The following is an 18,895-nucleotide window of genomic DNA, read 5'->3' on the forward strand; positions in this document are numbered from 1 at the left end:
AGATTTTACTCAGTAGTCGCAACACAGAATTCAATGTTGACGTTGATTCTGTTTCAAATTGTAGAGCCAAACTATCTGGATTAAGATTATCTCCAACTTATTAAAGGATAAAGTTCACAACTGATGATTATTTGAATTTATTAGTTATTTGTATATCTAGAGTGAAAAGTACTGTTTTTCCAACTGAGGGAAAAGTTTGAAGCCCGAGGCGAAGCCGAGGGCAACAATTTTCCTGAGGGAGAAAAAATATTTTCACTCGTGATATACACAACATTTTCCTCTTTTATAAAAACTGCAAATGAAATAATTTTTAAAAACGTACGTGACCAAACAATGTGTTACGACATAATCTAAAAAGTAAACAGCTGGGCTGGCTTGTAATCACAGTTCTCCGCCGACAGCGCTATGCGCTAACTGTCGGCAAAAGTTGTAACAACAATGGCCGCCACAACTACAACTATGATAAAGCTCCCGTTTTAATCAATTTTTTATCAAATTTGATTAGTTGATGAGGAATATTCGTTGGCTGGTATTTTGAATAACATGGAATATAAAAAAAATATTTATACATTTTTTAGTATAGTGAGTTTGTAATAATTTTAGCATACAAACATAAATTTCATGTATTGATCAAATGTCTGGTTGAGGTATTGAATTTAGTTGGTTTATTGACTACTCTATATGCTTCCTCATCTGAGCTTAGACCTTCTAACCTATTTCAAATGTACGCTTTTAAAATAGAGATGCTTCCCATGTTATTTAAATGGAGTTACTTTTACGCTCTAGGGAGTTTTCCTGTTTTTTCCTCCCGAGAGCGAAAAAGTGACACTTAGTATTATGTTCCAGGGAGTAAAGTAAGCATTTTAGACAGGAGGTGGAGGAAAAATTAATTGATGATCTGATTTTGTCAAATAGTCGGGAAAACCCCAAGATTTCCCAAGGTCATTCTAGTCTCTAACAAGATTGTCTCGAGAAGCTATAATAATATAATTATATATTATACTAATTGTAATTCCATCTTATACGTTTTTGCAGAATAATGTAAAGAATGGTGTCTACCCGGCGCCACTGCAAAGTTTGTGGGCGACGTTTGCCGTAGTTGCCGGCTGTCATTTCGCTGGCATCATTCTGCCGCCCGGCTGGGTTGAGTTTTTCTACAGCTTGCTACCTGAGTAAGTCAAACTTTTATCTGTTTCCAATTAATTTCAATTTCAGCTAATTTATGCCTAATTAGCCCATTTTTCAATTAAAAAAAATTGGAATGCAATGATTGTTCAGCCTTTATGCTCAAAAGAAGCTCAACACTGTTCATAAATGGAAATGTTAATTAATGCAATAGTGAATATGTTATAATAGTAATTTATCTCGTATATATTGTTCTCGTAATATATGTTCTCTCGTATCCTAATGGTACAATTTTATATTTTCATAAAGTTTATACAACAAACTGAATGATGAGGATGGTGTAGTGGCATAGTGGCAATGCTTATGCTATCTGTAAGAAGTAAAAGGATTACAGTAAATAAGAATTATAAATATGTAGAAATGGAAAAAAATCAACTAGAATATTTATTTTTGTTTGTAAATGCTTGTAGATGAGGTTTCCCATTTAATGTTTCATTATTCTACTTGACTTTGTCTAATAAATGAAATGTTCAAAAGTTATCGAACTCAGTAGCACTTTGCATAGATAAAATCAGAGATTATTAAAAGATTTGCTGTGTTTTAGAATTTAATTTACCTGTCCATTGAGCAATATTTTCTTATGATCTATTTATGTTTTGTCAATAGCGGAATTTACAATTTTATCCATCTTATAGGAAAATATATTGTAAATTTTGTAAATAATTATGAAAATGTCGTGAATTATATAATACATCATATCAATTCCTATCATTTCACAATATTAGTAAAGAAGCAACATTGCAACATTCATTAATTATGTGATATGCTTGACAATTGAAATGGTAAATAATTTGATGCGGTCCAATGTAATACTAACTTGAATGATATTATATTAATTCGGATCTCATCTTGTCCATATAATTCATATGAGAGTGGGCATTACTGTCCAAACTTCGCCTCGTCATCAAATAAAAACTCATTCTACTCTATTGTATATTAATTTTTCAGGAGTTTATTAAATATAAAAATGTTGAACCTTATTTCATTTTGTTCAGCATAATTTATTTCATTAAACTGACATCGAAAACATAACTTTATATTCCACTTTTCTGTTACAAATTCCAGAGAAACCCCGTTTCGGGTTAAGCCTGTTATTCCTGTTACTATTTCCATAGCTTTTGAATCAAATTATACATAAATTTGTTTTCAGCACCATTGCTGTTTGCCGCATATCACGATTATTTATTTATAATTTTGTTCTGCTTTTTATCTTCAATATTGCAGCCAAGAAAGAAAGCATATCATCCGTTGCTCTCCTATTTCTCATTGCTTAGATAGGAGAAAGTATTTCTTGAAAAACTTGAGGTATATCTTGTCCTGATTGATTCATGCACCTCTCATAGCAAGCGATTCCATTAACAATTTGTAATTTGTCATTATCCACCACCCATTCCAAAGCGATTTACATTTGAGTTTCATTGAACTAATACAATTTCCGGTCTCTTGTACCCATGAATATATTGTAAACATTTAACTATTTGGATTTCTGTTGATAAACGTAGTGAATGAAAAACGTTTGCTTGAATTATCAATTAATTAATAGTCATTGTTTATAATCTAAAAGCATGACAGGAATGAATAGGAAGTTGATAAGTTGCAAAAAATTATATCAATTTACGCTTGTTTAAATTTATATTCATTACGATAATTTACATTTTAAACATTTTTTTCATTGAATTGAAGAATGAGGAAGGCACTTCTAATATCTTGCGGTCTAGCTATCATCGCGGTAGTTACCTTGTAGAATAGTTTTTATGCACGAGATAATCTAGATGTAACCCTAGTAGTCTCTAGTTTTTACAGTTTTTCAAGTTTGAATACAAACAACTCTAGTATGAAGAGAACAAATTTCATCGCTAGTAACTTCTTATTTACTTACTGCAAGATTTTGTTCACGTACTAAGTGTTAAATTTAGTTGAAAATTGCTGATTTCCATCCACTTTGAGACAGAATTTACCTCTACTTTAAGCTATCAAAAACAGAATATTTTTGCGAGTCCTTTGAAACTTCGCAGAATCTCAATAAGAATATCAAGTTTTCTAAAATCTCAGTATCTGCATATATGCTTCTAGCTTGTGCAAAACTTAATGATGGAAAATATGTTATTAAGTTTATTTTTGACTGTTTTTAATAAGTTTATTTGTAGGGTCTGGAAGTTTGTTGACTCTGAAGATTCTCGTATTTGTAATTTTCAATATATTCATTTTTATTAAACCCGGTTTCTATGACACTTATCAAGTCTAATGGACAATTAAACCTGAAAATTTGATGATACATCAGATATAATATGTGCTCTGGAAACCGGGTCTTAATCTACCAAAGTAAAATTGAAAGGTTTTCTCTGAAATATTATATACTATTCAATATAAATTGGATAGAATGTAAATTCAGTATACTCTAGCACTCCTGAATGGCTTTCGATTTGTATATTCACGCATATTAGAGAAAATTATATATGGAAAGCGATTCATCAATAATATCACAATTAAATATGACAAGACATTGAACCAAATTATTCTATATAGCTAGCTCTAAAATAACTCCGAGAACCGTAGCATTGCAGCTAAGTTGCCAAAGATGCGATCGATTGGCTCAAGAACCCAACTACCAAGTTAGTAGCCTTGGCATTGAATGTGACCTTAGTTGAGATCTATGCGTTCTCCATCGTTTGATATTCATGCTTTTCAACATACATCTTCTTGAAATACCCAATATTGACATTATTATCAAATCAATCACGGCATCATTTATCGCAATAATAAGATGAATATTGTGGATTGAGAATTGAAAAAAAAAATAATTTGAAATATATCCATACTGTCTTTAATACTTTATGAATACAAATGGAGTATTAGGTACATAAAAGCTATTTAAATTCTGATACAAAAGCTATTTAAAAGCTAAAAGCTTAAAGCTATTTAAAAACGGTTACAGGCAATTTGGCAATGAGCTATTCTTTTCCATTAGTATGGGGCTCAACAGTATATCTAAAAAGTAATAGATAATTGCTATCGGAAAGTAATTATTTTTATTTCTACTTTTCAGGAGGACAACAGTTTATGAATTGGTGGCTTGTTTATGTGTATCAGTACTTATATGGCTAGTAATTATTTATTCATTGCGATATGCTCTGAAACTTCTACTAATGTACAAAGGTTTGTATAATTTATTACCCATGAGTATGTTTTAAAATTTGGGCTACTTCCAATTTTTTATCAGCTTTTGCTTAATAGCTGAGAAAATGAAACCTAGAAAAATTATTATTTTATTATTAATAGCTGAGAAAATAAAACTGAAAATGGATCATAATGATTATTTTCCAGATTACTAAAATATTATTTAGTAGGCATATAGCTTATATATTTCATGATACTTATGAAATCAATTAGAAACTTTTTGAAATTATCAAATAATTATAATAATTTCAGTAAGTTAGTATGTAATAACATTTCCACTACAAACCCAATATATCATGATTAATTCATAAATTTTATCATGTAACTGATATTTTTCATGAGCTATTTTCTTTTAATTTTACTACGCTTCAGAATTATTGTATTATACGACGTATTTGAGTAGTACGATTTTGAATTCAGTAGAACAGTTGTAATTTATGTAACAATCAATTGAAATGCTAATTCGTTATTCATAGTTTGTCATTGTCATATTGCTCTTCCACTGATTAATGACCTGAATTTTCTGTTATTATTTGTACTAATGTAAAGTAGGTCAGTGTAATGATTAATTATTGAATATAGTCGTTGTTCTTCTAGTCTTTCATTTCCTGCCATTTGTATGCTAATACTGATTGAAGGGTTTTCCAATATGCCAGCTATTTTGGTTTGATACGTACTAGAAACTCATTCATTTAGTTTCTTCAATCCAGATTTAATTAAGTTTCTTCAATAAAATGCCTGCTACAAAAAAATAGCTCTATGCTGTTAGCTGTTTTAGAAATAAGTTCCCTTCCATCATAATGATGTATTTACATAATTATGGAAAAACAAGCTTGAAAATTATGGAGTTTCCACACTATTAACAAACAGAGATATTGTGGAATTTCTTCAGATTAAGATGAAATAAAACCGATAATTTTTTATGTGAAAATTAATGTGGAACTGACAATTTTGTTTTTATTTCACTTTATTATGGAGTTTTTTTGAATTTATAATATCATACCTCCCATGATCGTTGTCCTCTAGAAAGCTAGCTCTCATATTTATTATACATTTATTTGTTTAACATTTGTTATTCAAAGTCTCAGAATAGTCTCATATAAGCCCACTACCAATAATACCGATCATGATGATTAAGACTGAATTGTACTATAAGCAAGCTCAATATACTAATTCCTAATAAAACCGTTTGATAATGTTTTCAGGATGGATGTATGAATCACGCGGTCAAAATCGCTCAGTTTCGTTACAAACGAAGTTATGGCTCGTGGGAGTGAAGTTGTTCTCCGGTGCCAGCAAGCCAATGCTCTACAGCTTCCAAGGATCGTTACCAAGGCTTCCACTACCCACAGTTGAGGACACTATGTCAAGGGTAATTCTACCAAGTTTAATTAAAATTGTGATTGTGAATCGATCTTTCATTCATTATTACTTCATAACAAAACGCATATTAATAGTTTTTCTCTTAAAAGAATACTTTTCCCCCTCATCAATAATTGTAATAATCAATCAATCAATCAAGCATCTTCTTTATTTCACAATAAAGCAAGTACAAAAATGAAAAATAAAATAAAAAATACAAATAATTAAGTACTTAAATTAGGGTTTCATCTCACCTTCCATAATCTTTGATTCTCTTGAAAGTTAGCTCTCATATTTTGCTATTCAAAGTCTCAGAATTCATTCTTAGAATCGGCTAGAAACGTAACCGTGAAAATTTATGAAGTAATAATTATTGAAAGTAGCAGATCACATGAAGTTTATGCTACCGTCCGTTCAAATCTGGATCCGAACTGATTGCTCGTTTCTTGTCTATTTTTTGTGTCTTTTGTCTTTTGCCCTTTTCATTTTACTTCCATTTCCAGTATTTAAGTTTTCTTTCTATTCTATCAAATGATTTCCTCAATGCATTTTCTAAAATGTGCAGTCTATTCCAATAGTTTTCATGTTGAAATGACCATTCATTGTGAGACTTGAATGCAGCTTGACCTTAATTATTTTGTTATTTCAGTACCTGAGAAGTGTGCGGCCTCTTTTGGACGATGTGCAATATGCGAGAATGGAGAGATTAGTTCAAGAGTTCCAGAATGGAATCGCAGTCAAACTGCAACGTTATCTCAAATTAAAATCATGGTGTGTAATATATATTAAACTATCATAAAAAACCGCTAAATAATTGATAGATAGTAAACTAAATAGATGCTAAATATTCACGAGAAAAAGATTGAAATTGTAGCAATATGATAACAGTCAAGCTTTATTTCGTGACTGTACCATGTATAATATTCTTGTATGTTTCCTGGTTATTGAGCTATTTGTATCTCCAAGTTCCGTATTAAATTGTATTATCAATTACAACATGATTGATGAACCTGGAATAACAGTCAACATACAATAACAGTCGTACTTCTTATCTAATTCCATTTTCAAGTGATCCATGTATTGGTTTGGCGGTTATAAATGAACGATAAGTTCGAGCGTCTATAAACACAATGGTGTAGCTCAATAATGGGAAACCTTTTTCAAACATCTCGACTGATCATTGGTCTGGGAGTTTCTCAGATCGGCCAGATTTCAATCTGTCCTGCCTGTAAAATTAAATGAAAATATCCTGAAAGGTTCTCTTTAATTATTATGTTTTAAAGGTGAAGAGAAAGGCTGGGAGGTTAGGTTTTTGCCTTTAGATGGCAATTATGTTGATATTAGAAAATTTTCGATAATTTTAGATAATAAACACAAATAACGAATATTTGAAATACTGGACAGTTGGAAATACACCCATTGGTCAGATTGAATTTTTATTCTAGGAAGTCAATTTTGACTTCTTGTGAGTTGTGTGAAAGTATTTATTTTTCATATTTCAGTGTTATTTCATTTTATAATTTGGCATTGAACCGTTGTTTAGGTGGTCTACGAACTACGTGTCGGACTGGTGGGAAGAGTACGTCTACCTGCGAGGTCGGTCGCCTCTAATCGTCAACTCTAACTTCTACGGCATCGATGCCATCTTGATGCACCCGACCCACATCCAGGCAGCCAGGGCCGCCTGCATCATCCACACCGCCCTCCAGTACAGGAGGCTCATTGAACGTCAGGAATTGGAACCGGTCAGATTTTACAATCAACCGATCAAGTACAAATACAAGTGTATAACAGAATTATAGATTAGAAAAAAACGGCTTCTTATGCTTGCTGAAGTAACAATAATAACCAGCATTTAAGATGTAACTTTCGATGGATAAATTTTCAAAGGCCCGGTTGAACAAAATCCGGTTAAATTTTAATCGTGATCAATTTCACGAGAACCAATTAGGGAAGGATTTATCGAAAAAAAACTGCTCTGATTAGTTCTCATCAAATTAATCTACAATATAATAAAGGAAAGAATTAGCTTATTCACAGACCGGATAGGAAATCCACGAATGACGCATACGTCTGAACTACTGACTTGGAATTTTACAAACTGATTCTTAATTAACCGAGGATAGATAGAGGTCTACTTTCAATTCTTCAAGATTTCATTACGTCAAGCTTTCAGTTTGTCAAGTTCTTAATTAGACCCTTGCGGAGCACGGGTTACCTGCTAGTACAAAATAAAAATGTCTTCTTATGATGAAATAACAATAATAACCAGCACATGAGATATAACTTTATTATAGATAGATTTTCTATTCAAAGTGCTCTGCAGAGTATACCCACTGACCTAAATAACAGCTGGAGATAGGACTGGCTAGGGTTCTATATTGAGACTCACTAGAAAGTGTCATCATTACTCATAAATAACATTGATGCTCTCTATTCTAACAATGTTGACAGTTTTAAGTAAATCGCACTTAAGCACTAATTACAAGACCAGGGTTTCGTCTTATTTTGTTCGATTGGAGGTTGATTATAGCTAGGGCTCTTATAGGGGTGAGACTCACTTCAAACCGTTAGCATTACTTGATATTGATTACATTGATAACATTGAATAACATTGATGCTTTCCATTCAAGCAATGTTGACAGTTTCAAGTGAATTGCACTATACTAGACTAGGGTTCTGTCTAATTTTGTTCGGTTGGCTGTAATTTGAGGATGATTCCCTAACAAGCGTTAGATGATGTCTGTGGTTGGTAGTCTGGTGAGAACATTTATGTTGGCCTAATGAAAAACCATTGGAAATATTAATGGTTCATTAAATATTGAATATTAAAACATAGGCGGACGTTGCTGCCACAGAATAAGAATAGAGAAAATTAGGTCCAATGTTTTCTCTATGCTACTACATATAGTTTTGTGTGTACCATCACTGTGCTCCACAAGTCAAAACAAATTGAAATCAAAATTTAATTATCCACAATATAATTATTATGAATTATGATAGCAAATACCTATAGTACCCAAATACCTATTAGAAAATTGCAATAGGTACGACTTGAAAAATCGTTATTTTTGAAGCATAATTCATTAACCATTGCTGATGCAAACGTAGTTATGTAGAAGTTTGATTTCATATTTTCTTTAATGTTGTAGATTCTGGTCCAAGGTCTGGTTCCTCTTTGTTCATGGCAATACGAGAGAGTATTCAACACAACACGAGTGCCTGGAGTTGAGACCGACAAGATAACTCACTGCACCGACTCCAACCACATCGTTGTCTACCACAAAGGACGGTACTACAAGGTCATCATCTATCACAAGAACAGACTTCTCACACCCAGTGAACTCGAAATGTAAGTAGATTATATTAAATGGAAAAATGATATGTGCATTAGAGTGTACATGTATGACCTGAAATATATTATTAATGTAATCTAAGAGAGTGTACGGTTGTGTTTGTTCGTTTGTTCGCATCAAAACATGTCAACTTGTGGATTGCCTACCGGAAAAACGGGAATGATTAGATCTCCAAATTTTGCACATAGATTCTGAAAATATCAAATTTCAATTTCCCTTCTAGATTATTCAGAATTAATGTTCAAATTTCATTCATGAGACATGACATAATATAATAAATGTCCATAACATAATATGTTAAAAGAACTATAATCTAGAGAGAGTAACTTTTCGGAACAGTTGTTACGGTTAATATTGGCAACAAAATTGATTAATAGTCCAATTTTGTCAGGTTGGCAGTATTTGAGGATGGTTTGTAATCAAGATTTGAGTTTTATGAGGTTAGCACGAATAACTTATTTAAAATACATTTATTGAAAAATAATTTGATTGGGCGTGCTTCTCTAATCAGATCTATCCTCGTGAATATAGATAATATCTCAATGTTTCAGAAACAAAATTTCATGACGGAAGCTATCTTTTCATTCCCGTAGCGAAGCACGGGTGAACTGCTAGCTATTTATATGAAAAACTAATTTCTCCCAAAATATTTTAATAGTGGAATATAATAGAAAATATATTTCTTTAACAGAAAATTTAACCCTGACTAATCTCCTTACGCCTAACTTCGCCTACAACACTTGTAATGTTTATCAAGTGTAAATATATAGGCATCTATTCATCTATCTACGATTCTCATAGGCGGCCAATGGATGATAATTAATATGAATGAAATAAAATGAAATGTGTACAACAAATGTGACTCGCGAGGTATCAGTCACCAATCTGGTTTGCTCTGTCAGGGCAGCCAACCTATCATAATGGCTGAACCATCTATAATAATCAACACCCGTATGTGATGGAATTCTCTAATCATGACATCATCATAAATGAAAAAGTTTGTATTATCATCACCTAGGCTTAGAATAATTATAGAAAGTAGCCTTTGTAAAAAAATAGCAGTTTTTTTAAAAACAACTGTAATATAAATAAATGAATATTGATGTAAACGTTGTTTTAGACAAATGGATTACATTCTTGCTGACAAATCGGTGCCGGCTGAAGGCGAGGAAAAGTTGGCAGCACTGACCGCCGGCGAGAGGACGGCCTGGGCCAACACCCGCCTCGAGTACTTCTTCAAGGGCATCAACCGCCAGAGTCTGGATGCCATCGAGAAGTCGGCCTTCGTTGTTGCTCTCGACGATGTGCCTTACGAGTTCAATGAGGTAGACTACCCTACCCTACCACTAATCTATTAACTGTCCAATCTGTATTTGTACAGAAACCGTAAGGTACAGATATAATAAGCGTAGCATCAGCTGGTGAAAAGTGAAATGCGCGTGTTCGTGGCGCTCAAGTCTGTATGCACCTTTACATAGTAACTATTTTATTGAAATGAAATAAAAATATCATTCAGTACCCTTCTATATTTTATTAGTGTAAAGCATTCTTCATCTCAGCCATGTGAGCCATTTTCAAATGCAAATAGAATAAACCAAAGGTAATTGAATTACATAAAAATTAAAAATCAAGTGATTCACTTTAAAATGACTTTGAAGTTGAAACTTGTGAAAAATTGAAAATAAAAAGGGTAATTTGATTTTGATTTCTTTTGTATATACAAGTAGCCATAACAAGAAAGTGAACATAATTGAATATAGACATTTAAATAAGCGATATCGTCGTCATTTTTGCTGAAAGCTAGTTATTTTTGCAGGCTGATCCGACCAAGTTGGACAATTATGGTGCCGTCCTGCTGCATGGCAAAGGTTACGACAGATGGTTCGACAAATCGTTTACTCTGTGTATTGGCACGAATGGAAGAGTAAGTACAATAATTATTATGATGTCAATTATAAATTTTAATAATTATTCATCGATCATTTACTACTTCAATGCCTGAATAGATTCGATGTTTAAAACCTTATTGTTGAACTATAAATTTAGTGCATGTGAAATGTTCAGAATTAATTTGTAACTTGTTGATTCATCAAGAGGTCGAAATTCAGAATTGGTTTGCAAACATGTCTCACAATATTATTCATGAAAATTTCCTCTTTATTAGAAAAATGATTTATATTGCAAACTTACATCTGAATACCCTTTAATTTATTTGTAAGTTATTTTTATTGAATATAATTATGTTGATTTCTTGTTTCAGATCGGGTTCAATGCTGAGCATTCATGGTGAGTTTTGAACTTGTGTTATTCTAGCTCAATAAGATTTATTGGTATTTAAACATTTTCAATGTTTTCCTTTTTGTGGGCTTTTGTGTTTGATGTGTATTGTGGTATTCGAACATAATTATTATCCATGTAATTGAACTGCAATGAAATATGTGTACTGCAATTGGTAGAAATATTCCAGAAAGGATACATTGAATTCGGAAGCTATGAAGTCAACAATTGTGAGGCTTCTACTCATTTAACAGTTTATTTTCTGATACCTTTCAATGTTTGATGTTGAGTAATAAGCGAATATTTATGAGCTTTTATATCTTGGGTTAAATCTATTTAAGTTGGTTTTATCATTTTATCCAATTAGAATTTTTATTACAGCCATGATATTATATTTTGATTTTAATAATGAATCATTGATAAGCAAAAATAATGCTTCAATAGCAATGAGAAGAAACTGATGATGTAATATCATTCCTCATGTTCAAAAACGGGTTCAGCTTTTTGTTGTATTTCACTTGTCAATGATGAACTCTGAAAAATTTTCTTGGAATTTTAGAAACATTATTTTTCTTGGATAATGTTTCTACCAATATTTGAGAGGATCCTTTTGAATTAAGTGTTTGTGTGAGTTTTGTATTGAATGTTAGATGTGTGTTTTTTAATATTCAGGCTGTGCATATTCCTGATTGATTTATCACATTCTCTATGAAGAAGGTATTCATTTGAAATCCGCTTCAATGGAAGAATTCCTATGGCTTTAATTTTGAATATTTTTTCTATTATTTGAGAGTTTTTGAACGTTATTAATATATTTGGAAAAGTCTTAATTTAATATGCGATTTGAAAGCTATCAACTATATGAGAATTAAAAAAATAATTGAACAATCTATTGCTACTACTCCAGTGACAGAATGTAAAAATTACTAATGCTTAATGCTTTTGTTTTGTGTGTGACAATGCTAGTGAGTTTCTCAAGCTTAACAATAAATTCCCTTGTAGACAATAGTTTTGTGAGAAAATCCCTGTGATGATTATATTTGTAGATGTATATGATTTATTATAACACAGTCTTTGTGTAAGTTGGGTTAAATGTTTTGCTTGTAATAACTATTTTATAGAGTATTCATGCCTTTATTGAACCATTCTCTCTAGCAATGTTTGTCGTATGATAATGTTTGTTTCATAATTTTGTTACCTGTTACCACCAGGGCAGATGCAGCGGTGATGTCACACATGTGGGAGTATATCGTCTGCGATGATGCAATGAAAATGGGGTAAAAATGATAAATTTATAATTAAGAAAGAGTCTCCCCATCTGGTATTGCATCTTTTCAGTTGATTTTATTTAACATTTATGGTTTCAGTTGAGAGAACACACTTTCAACACATTCAAAACTAGACAACTCTTGTATCAAATTTTATCATACTGGACTTATTCACCTTTCAACTTGTGTTGGGGCTAGCATCAGAAATACCTCACATCTATTTAATGGTTCTGTATTGTTACACAATGAAAAACGATATTGTGATCTTATCAGCTTGACAATTATTAGGCTCAACTCACACTTACGCGACTCAAGTCGAGAAGAGACTGCAACTCTAGTCTACAGTTACAGTCTCTTCTCGACTTGAGTCGCGTAAGTGTGAGTTGAGCCTAAATCTCCTATAGTCTATTCTGTTCTGTTTTGAGTGTGTTGGAAAGTGTGACATCTCCATCGTTTATTCATTCGGTTTTGGTGGGCTTCGCATATTTTCACAGCTTTTTATTATTTTCATCACGAGCAATCTTCATTGTACTGGTTTACTGTTGTATTTTATTTCCCATCTGGATTCTGTAATCTTGTAATGAATGTAGACTTGAATTATAAATATATACAATATATTCTAATAAAGTATTTTAGAAGGGCTAATTGTTTAATTATCACAGAAATAATTAGTACCCTTTTAAAACCCATTTACATAAACTTTTTTTGAAAATAGCATGAGCTACTGAAAGGATACTTGAAAATGGCATGAGTACTGAAACTAGTAGAGATTATGTAAAAAAGTTGAAAAAGGGTACTAGCTATTTCTATAATAATTATAATAGAATACATTTTTCCAAAATGCATATAGATTTTCAAAGATACTTGTTTTAATTTCCACACATTTCCTTACAGTTACAGATTACAGATGGGAAACTCTTGTAAATTAATTTCAATCACTGAATTATTATTTTATTTCAGTTTTCATGTTTGAGTTGTACAGAACTTTTGTTGACGTGCCAAGGTACTGTGGGTGATGATTTGAATTAGTGTAAATACAAGGTAGCTTGGTCAGTGGTAGCGGTAGGGTGTTTTCCATGGCAATCAATCTTTGATCTCTTGCATCTCTTCTCTCTCATTTTATGGTGTGGTTTTACTTCAGGGCCGATGCTCCTGTCATGGGCCACTTATGGGAACATGTTCTTGCAGCTGACATGGAAGACGGGTAAATAACGAAAAGTTATTCTAAATGTGTGAATAACAAATTTCTCATAAGCATTTTGAAAATAACACTTCCGCTAAGTAATTAAAATGAGAGTTAACTGTGCATGAGAACACTATTCATCATCCCCTCCCCTAAAAATCATTCATGAAAATGGTTGTCCAACCAAATTGAAAACTGGTTTCGGTTGCATTTACGTACATCCATTGACACATTTGATTCCTCTTCTGTAAGTTAATACCAGCTCACGCTGCTCTTACATGATTACGAACAAAATCATCTTTAGAATTAAGAAAGTCGGTCATATTGTTTTATCATAAATATCTCTCACTGTTTTATCCAATTCAACTATAAATACCTTAGCAGTTCCAATTGATCACACTTTGGTGAGCAGTTATGAACAATGTTTTTCTTGTTAATTTTTTAAAACATTGATATATCATTTTAGAATTTTAAAATTATGTACAGAATGTCTTCTTTCTTCTAGAATCCTCACATAAATAACTCGACCGTTATTAGGTATAAAAATGCACGTCTCATAGTAAATGTTTCTGAGTAATTGTGGTTGAATAAAGCGTCATCAGCTATACAAGATTAGTGCTGATCTAAAAGGACGCAAGCTAATAATTAGGTTTTCTGAATCAATACAATGTTGTTTGCCTGAAACACCACTTTGAGTTTGTATTATTTTTTTATCATAAATTCTGTATCTAATTTTCTGTTCTATTTATTTTATAAGTTTATTGCACCAGACAGATAACTATTTCATCCTCTCTATATATAATGCTTCTTGTTGAACACTTTTAGCAAAGTCCAGTAAGTTCTTAAATTGATTAAAAATACTTGTTTTTTCTTTCATTCACTTCTATTCAACTATTTACCTTTGGACCATGTTCAACGTCTAAACTCATGATTTTTTAAACAATCAAAATAAATTTTGTTAGTATACACCAAAGTATGATGTACAAATACACCATGTATGGTAAGCCAATATGGCGTGCAAATACAAAAAGTATGATACTTGTTGATCTTGTTATGTTGTAGTTGATTTTGTTGTTTTATGACTCATTTATTAAACTGAAATCCTAGAGGCTTGTTCATAATTTTCACATCTGAGTAGACCAACTAACTACTCCATTAACAACTTGACTTGAATATTTTTGAAATTGCATAGTTTTAAATGGTAATGATTGATTTAGATCTGTAAGAATCTATTACTATTTGTGGCGACACCAAGGCGGTGTTTTCTGAATTATTTGAATAACAAGAAAATACAAAATATATGTAGGTTTGTTATCTGTATTGTAAATTCTTATTCAGTGTTCACTGTTGCGAATTATTCAATTATATTTAGTCTATTAACTAATTGAAAATTTAGGTCAATAAAGTACTATGAAAAATGTAAACATTCCTAGTTTACATAATTTTGCAAAATGATTGAATCAAATGGCTCTAGTTAGGTAGGTTGAGTTGAAATATTATGTTAATTAACTCAATATACTTCAATGGCGTTACATTATATGTTTTACTATAGTTATGTTGAAAATAGCAACTGAAATAGTAGTTTATGCAACGGCTTTATGTTGAGAGTCTTTAAATCACTCGTGAGATATTTAAGACACTCGCTCGTGTTTAATCTACATCTCACTCGTGCTTTAAAGACTCATTTTAAAACCGTTGCATTACTTACTGCAAACCATTACTTACTATTTCAGTCGAGTATTTTCCTAATAAGTTACTTTATTTCAAATGTGCTTCAATTAATGTTAGATATGGACCTGATGGACATACTAAGGGGACACCCGAGTTCCAGCCACCAACCCCCATGAGATTACAGTGGGACTTACCGCCTCCATGTTTGGCAGCAATCGAACGCTCCAACGAGGTACCCTACAACTATTATTCACTATCTCTATTCTAGATTATCGATATTATTACTTGGTATTATTTCAGATTAAAAGATCGAAAGATGTTTTAATTATAAGAGAAGCTTGAATTTTCCATATCAATTATTATTAGAATAGAATATCTTTATTTCTTTATTTATTGTTGTACTCAATAGTACATCACAATTTGACATAGGCGAGTCAACACAATACAATACAGCTCAATAAAACCGTTATTTATATTCTTTTGTAAACTCAAGATTTGAAAATATGTCGAATAAAAAATTCAAATGACTTTCCAATTATTATCCATTAATAATGTTAACTATTGAAATTGTTCTTCGGAAAGTAGTTTCTCCATTACTCGGAAACCTTGAATTCCATCTATTGTATAGTTCAATTTATTGTTGTACGAGTACTTATAAAATCCACGAATAATGTAAATCTTCACTTGAAGAGCTTACTCTAATCTTATTAAATGTCAATTCTTTCAGGTTGTTCAACAGTTGGTGAAAGATGTTGAATTGAGGATATATTTGCACAACGCTTATGGCAAAGGATTCATGAAAGAATGCCGAGTCAGTCCCGATGCATTCATTCAGATGGCCTTGCAATTGGCATATCACAGGGTACGTTCAACATTTTTACTGATATTTTCAACATTTAAATTAGAAATAAATGATTACTCGTTCTAGTTAATTTTGGCTCTGAAAAACGTCATCCATTCAGAATTAAACTTACACAATATCAATTCATTGTAATTATAAGTAGATAATAACTGAAGCAAAACATATTTTTGTGTTTTGAATCAAAACATATTTGTGTTTATTTAACATATTATTCAAAATATGTTTTATATGGTGTTTCAGGACGCCGGTAGGTTCAGTCTAACGTATGAGGCGTCGATGACTCGCCTATACAGAGAGGGGCGCACAGAAACAGTCCGCCCCTGCACCATTGAGTCGGCTGCCTGGGTCAAGGCCATGGACAACAGCTCCACAACGGTAACCTGCTGCTTTTCATTCAATTTTTCAATCGAATCAAAGTTCATTCACAAACATTCATTTGAACACAAATACATTGCCAAATTGAACACAATACATTGCAAAGGAACAAATACAATAAAACAAAATTCAAGTGAACCCATAATATTATAAATTTACTTCTGCCTGGGTCAAGGCCAAGGACAACAACACCTCAACCGTAAGCTGCTGCTTTTTATTCAACTTGCAAATCGAATTGAAGTTCATTCACAAATGAACGTAATAAATTGACAAGGAAAAAATACACAAACACAAAATTGGAAATTGTTTTTCGTAAACGAATCTGAGTGTGGGGAAGAGTTATGAATATTAGCATAACTTGAACGTTACGAAAGTGATGATAATAGAAAAAATACTTTATGAAAAGAGAAAGAAATCTGTAATACAGCCTCCACTTGGCGTCATTACATTATGATTGAACATTATTTAAAATCTTTATCCACTTGAAAATGCCTTACAAATTGAAACATGTTAAAAATTAAAATATATATGTTGAAAAGGGTATTTTTATTTTCAATTTGTTATGTAAATACAAGTTGCACCAAGAAGAAAGTGAATGTTATGCTATTGTGTGATGTATAGCTTGTTCCTGTTTTTTTTTTGTGAAGGTGATATTGTGGTACATATCCACATCGAATGAAACCCTTTATAAATCAAGAAATCTTTATAAATCTTCTTCAATCTTTTATAAATGCTTGAAATAGGTTTGTACACGTGTAGGGTCTCATTAAGTTTGCATGTGTAAAATCAGTTTAATCTTTTATAAATGTTTGAAATAGCTTTGTTCACGTGTAGGGTCTTATTCAGTTTGCATGTGTAAAATCAGTTGAATATTCTTCTCACAACACTAATTTTGTGTGATGTTATTGTTGCAGACTGAGGAGAGAATATCGTTGCTACTGAAAGCGTGCGAGATGCATCAACGAGGCTATCAGGATGCCATGTGCGGAAAGGGCATAGACAGACACCTTTTCTGTTTGTATGTTGTTTCCAAGTACCTCGAGGTTGATTCTCCATTTTTGAAGGTAGGTTAAGCAAACTTTTACTGAATTCCTTGATAATAAAAATGCTCTTCCCTATAATATGGCCATCCAAAATTTATGATGAAAAACGATGTTCAAAGTTGCGCCATCTTCTTTGTTGAATGATAGAGACAAGGATAACAGCACCAATGTTAATCAAATACTGCCATTATAACGTGGACCTCACTATAGTCAATTGGCACATTATAATGACACCAGTCACATCAATAATCTCATAATTTCAGATAATTGACCGAGCGAAGTGAGGTCCAAGATTCAATTCGACGGTTTTGCATTTCTCTTTATGTTTATATTTATTTTTTTATGTTCCGCATTTACAGCGAAACGGAGCAATAGATTTTCATGAAATTTGACAGGTATGTTCCTTTTTGAATTTCGCGTCGACGTATACATACGGTTTTTTGAAATTTTGCGTTTTAAGGAGAAAACAAAAGGAAAAGGAGTCTCCTTTGATGGCCAATATTACCGTAAAAATCAAACTTTAGAATTATTCATCATAAATCAGCTGTTCAGTGGACTATAATACTACACCCGTTCTAAAACATCGAACATCTTTAAATTGTATCTTTCCACCAAAGTTAGTAGACAGTTGACTTTAATAACTATTAGTTACTACCCGTTCAAAAACATCGAGCATATTGAAAATTTATCTTTCCATCAACGTTGTAGACAGTTGCAGCCAGACCTGATAACAGCGCTCACACTCACATTCCGGGACGACACGTCACGGTACGATAGGACAGAAAGCTCTATGTTTATTCAGGATTTCTTCTAGACATTTTAGACATCTTAAATTGATAAATTATTTATCAATTTTTGGAAAAACATAACAACAGGTCAATGTAACTTACTGAGCGCGAGGTCTACTGTTCACAGAACTACTAGTAAAAGATTAAGGACTGAAAATTTTGTGATGTGAACAACTACAAGACAACCTATTTTGGACTATGTGTAACCTTATCTGAATTTGGGAGAGGTATAGCACAAGGTTACCTTATTTTTTTTCTCTCCCTATCATTTTGATGATGTATTATATGAATCAATAAAGAATCAATCAATTGATAATGATAATCTCATAATCATTCTTTATTTTCATG

At 32.1% G+C, this 18,895-nt stretch overlaps 1 protein-coding gene across 13 annotated transcripts in view; it reads left to right on the forward strand.

Annotated features, from left to right (window-relative positions):
* The window catches only part of LOC111057646 (carnitine O-palmitoyltransferase 1, liver isoform), a 41,195-nt gene that overhangs the window by 18,817 nt on the left and 3,483 nt on the right, over nt 1-18,895 (forward strand). For 5 of the 13 annotated variants that reach the window (XM_039431011.1, XM_039431010.1, XM_039431009.1 and 2 more), the window contains 15 exons: nt 1,036-1,172; nt 4,232-4,341; nt 5,568-5,734; nt 6,374-6,495; nt 7,268-7,469; nt 8,877-9,076; nt 10,201-10,405; nt 10,897-11,004; nt 11,341-11,366; nt 12,569-12,634; nt 13,767-13,829; nt 15,597-15,711; nt 16,207-16,341; nt 16,582-16,716; nt 17,631-17,780. In XM_039431011.1, the coding sequence (XP_039286945.1) occupies nt 1,036-1,172; nt 4,232-4,341; nt 5,568-5,734; nt 6,374-6,495; nt 7,268-7,469; nt 8,877-9,076; nt 10,201-10,405; nt 10,897-11,004; nt 11,341-11,366; nt 12,569-12,634; nt 13,767-13,829; nt 15,597-15,711; nt 16,207-16,341; nt 16,582-16,716; nt 17,631-17,780 (1,941 nt within the window). The remainder of the gene's footprint in view (nt 1-1,035; nt 1,173-4,231; nt 4,342-5,567; nt 5,735-6,373; nt 6,496-7,267; nt 7,470-8,876; nt 9,077-10,200; nt 10,406-10,896; nt 11,005-11,340; nt 11,367-12,568; nt 12,635-13,766; nt 13,830-15,596; nt 15,712-16,206; nt 16,342-16,581; nt 16,717-17,630; nt 17,781-18,895) is intronic. The other 8 variants (XM_039431018.1, XM_039431020.1, XM_039431019.1 and 5 more) reach the window with 2 other exon arrangements.

This window comes from Nilaparvata lugens, chromosome 6 (genome assembly GCF_014356525.2).
Source record: "Nilaparvata lugens isolate BPH chromosome 6, ASM1435652v1, whole genome shotgun sequence".
NCBI classification, from domain to species: Eukaryota; Metazoa; Arthropoda; class Insecta; order Hemiptera; family Delphacidae; genus Nilaparvata; species Nilaparvata lugens.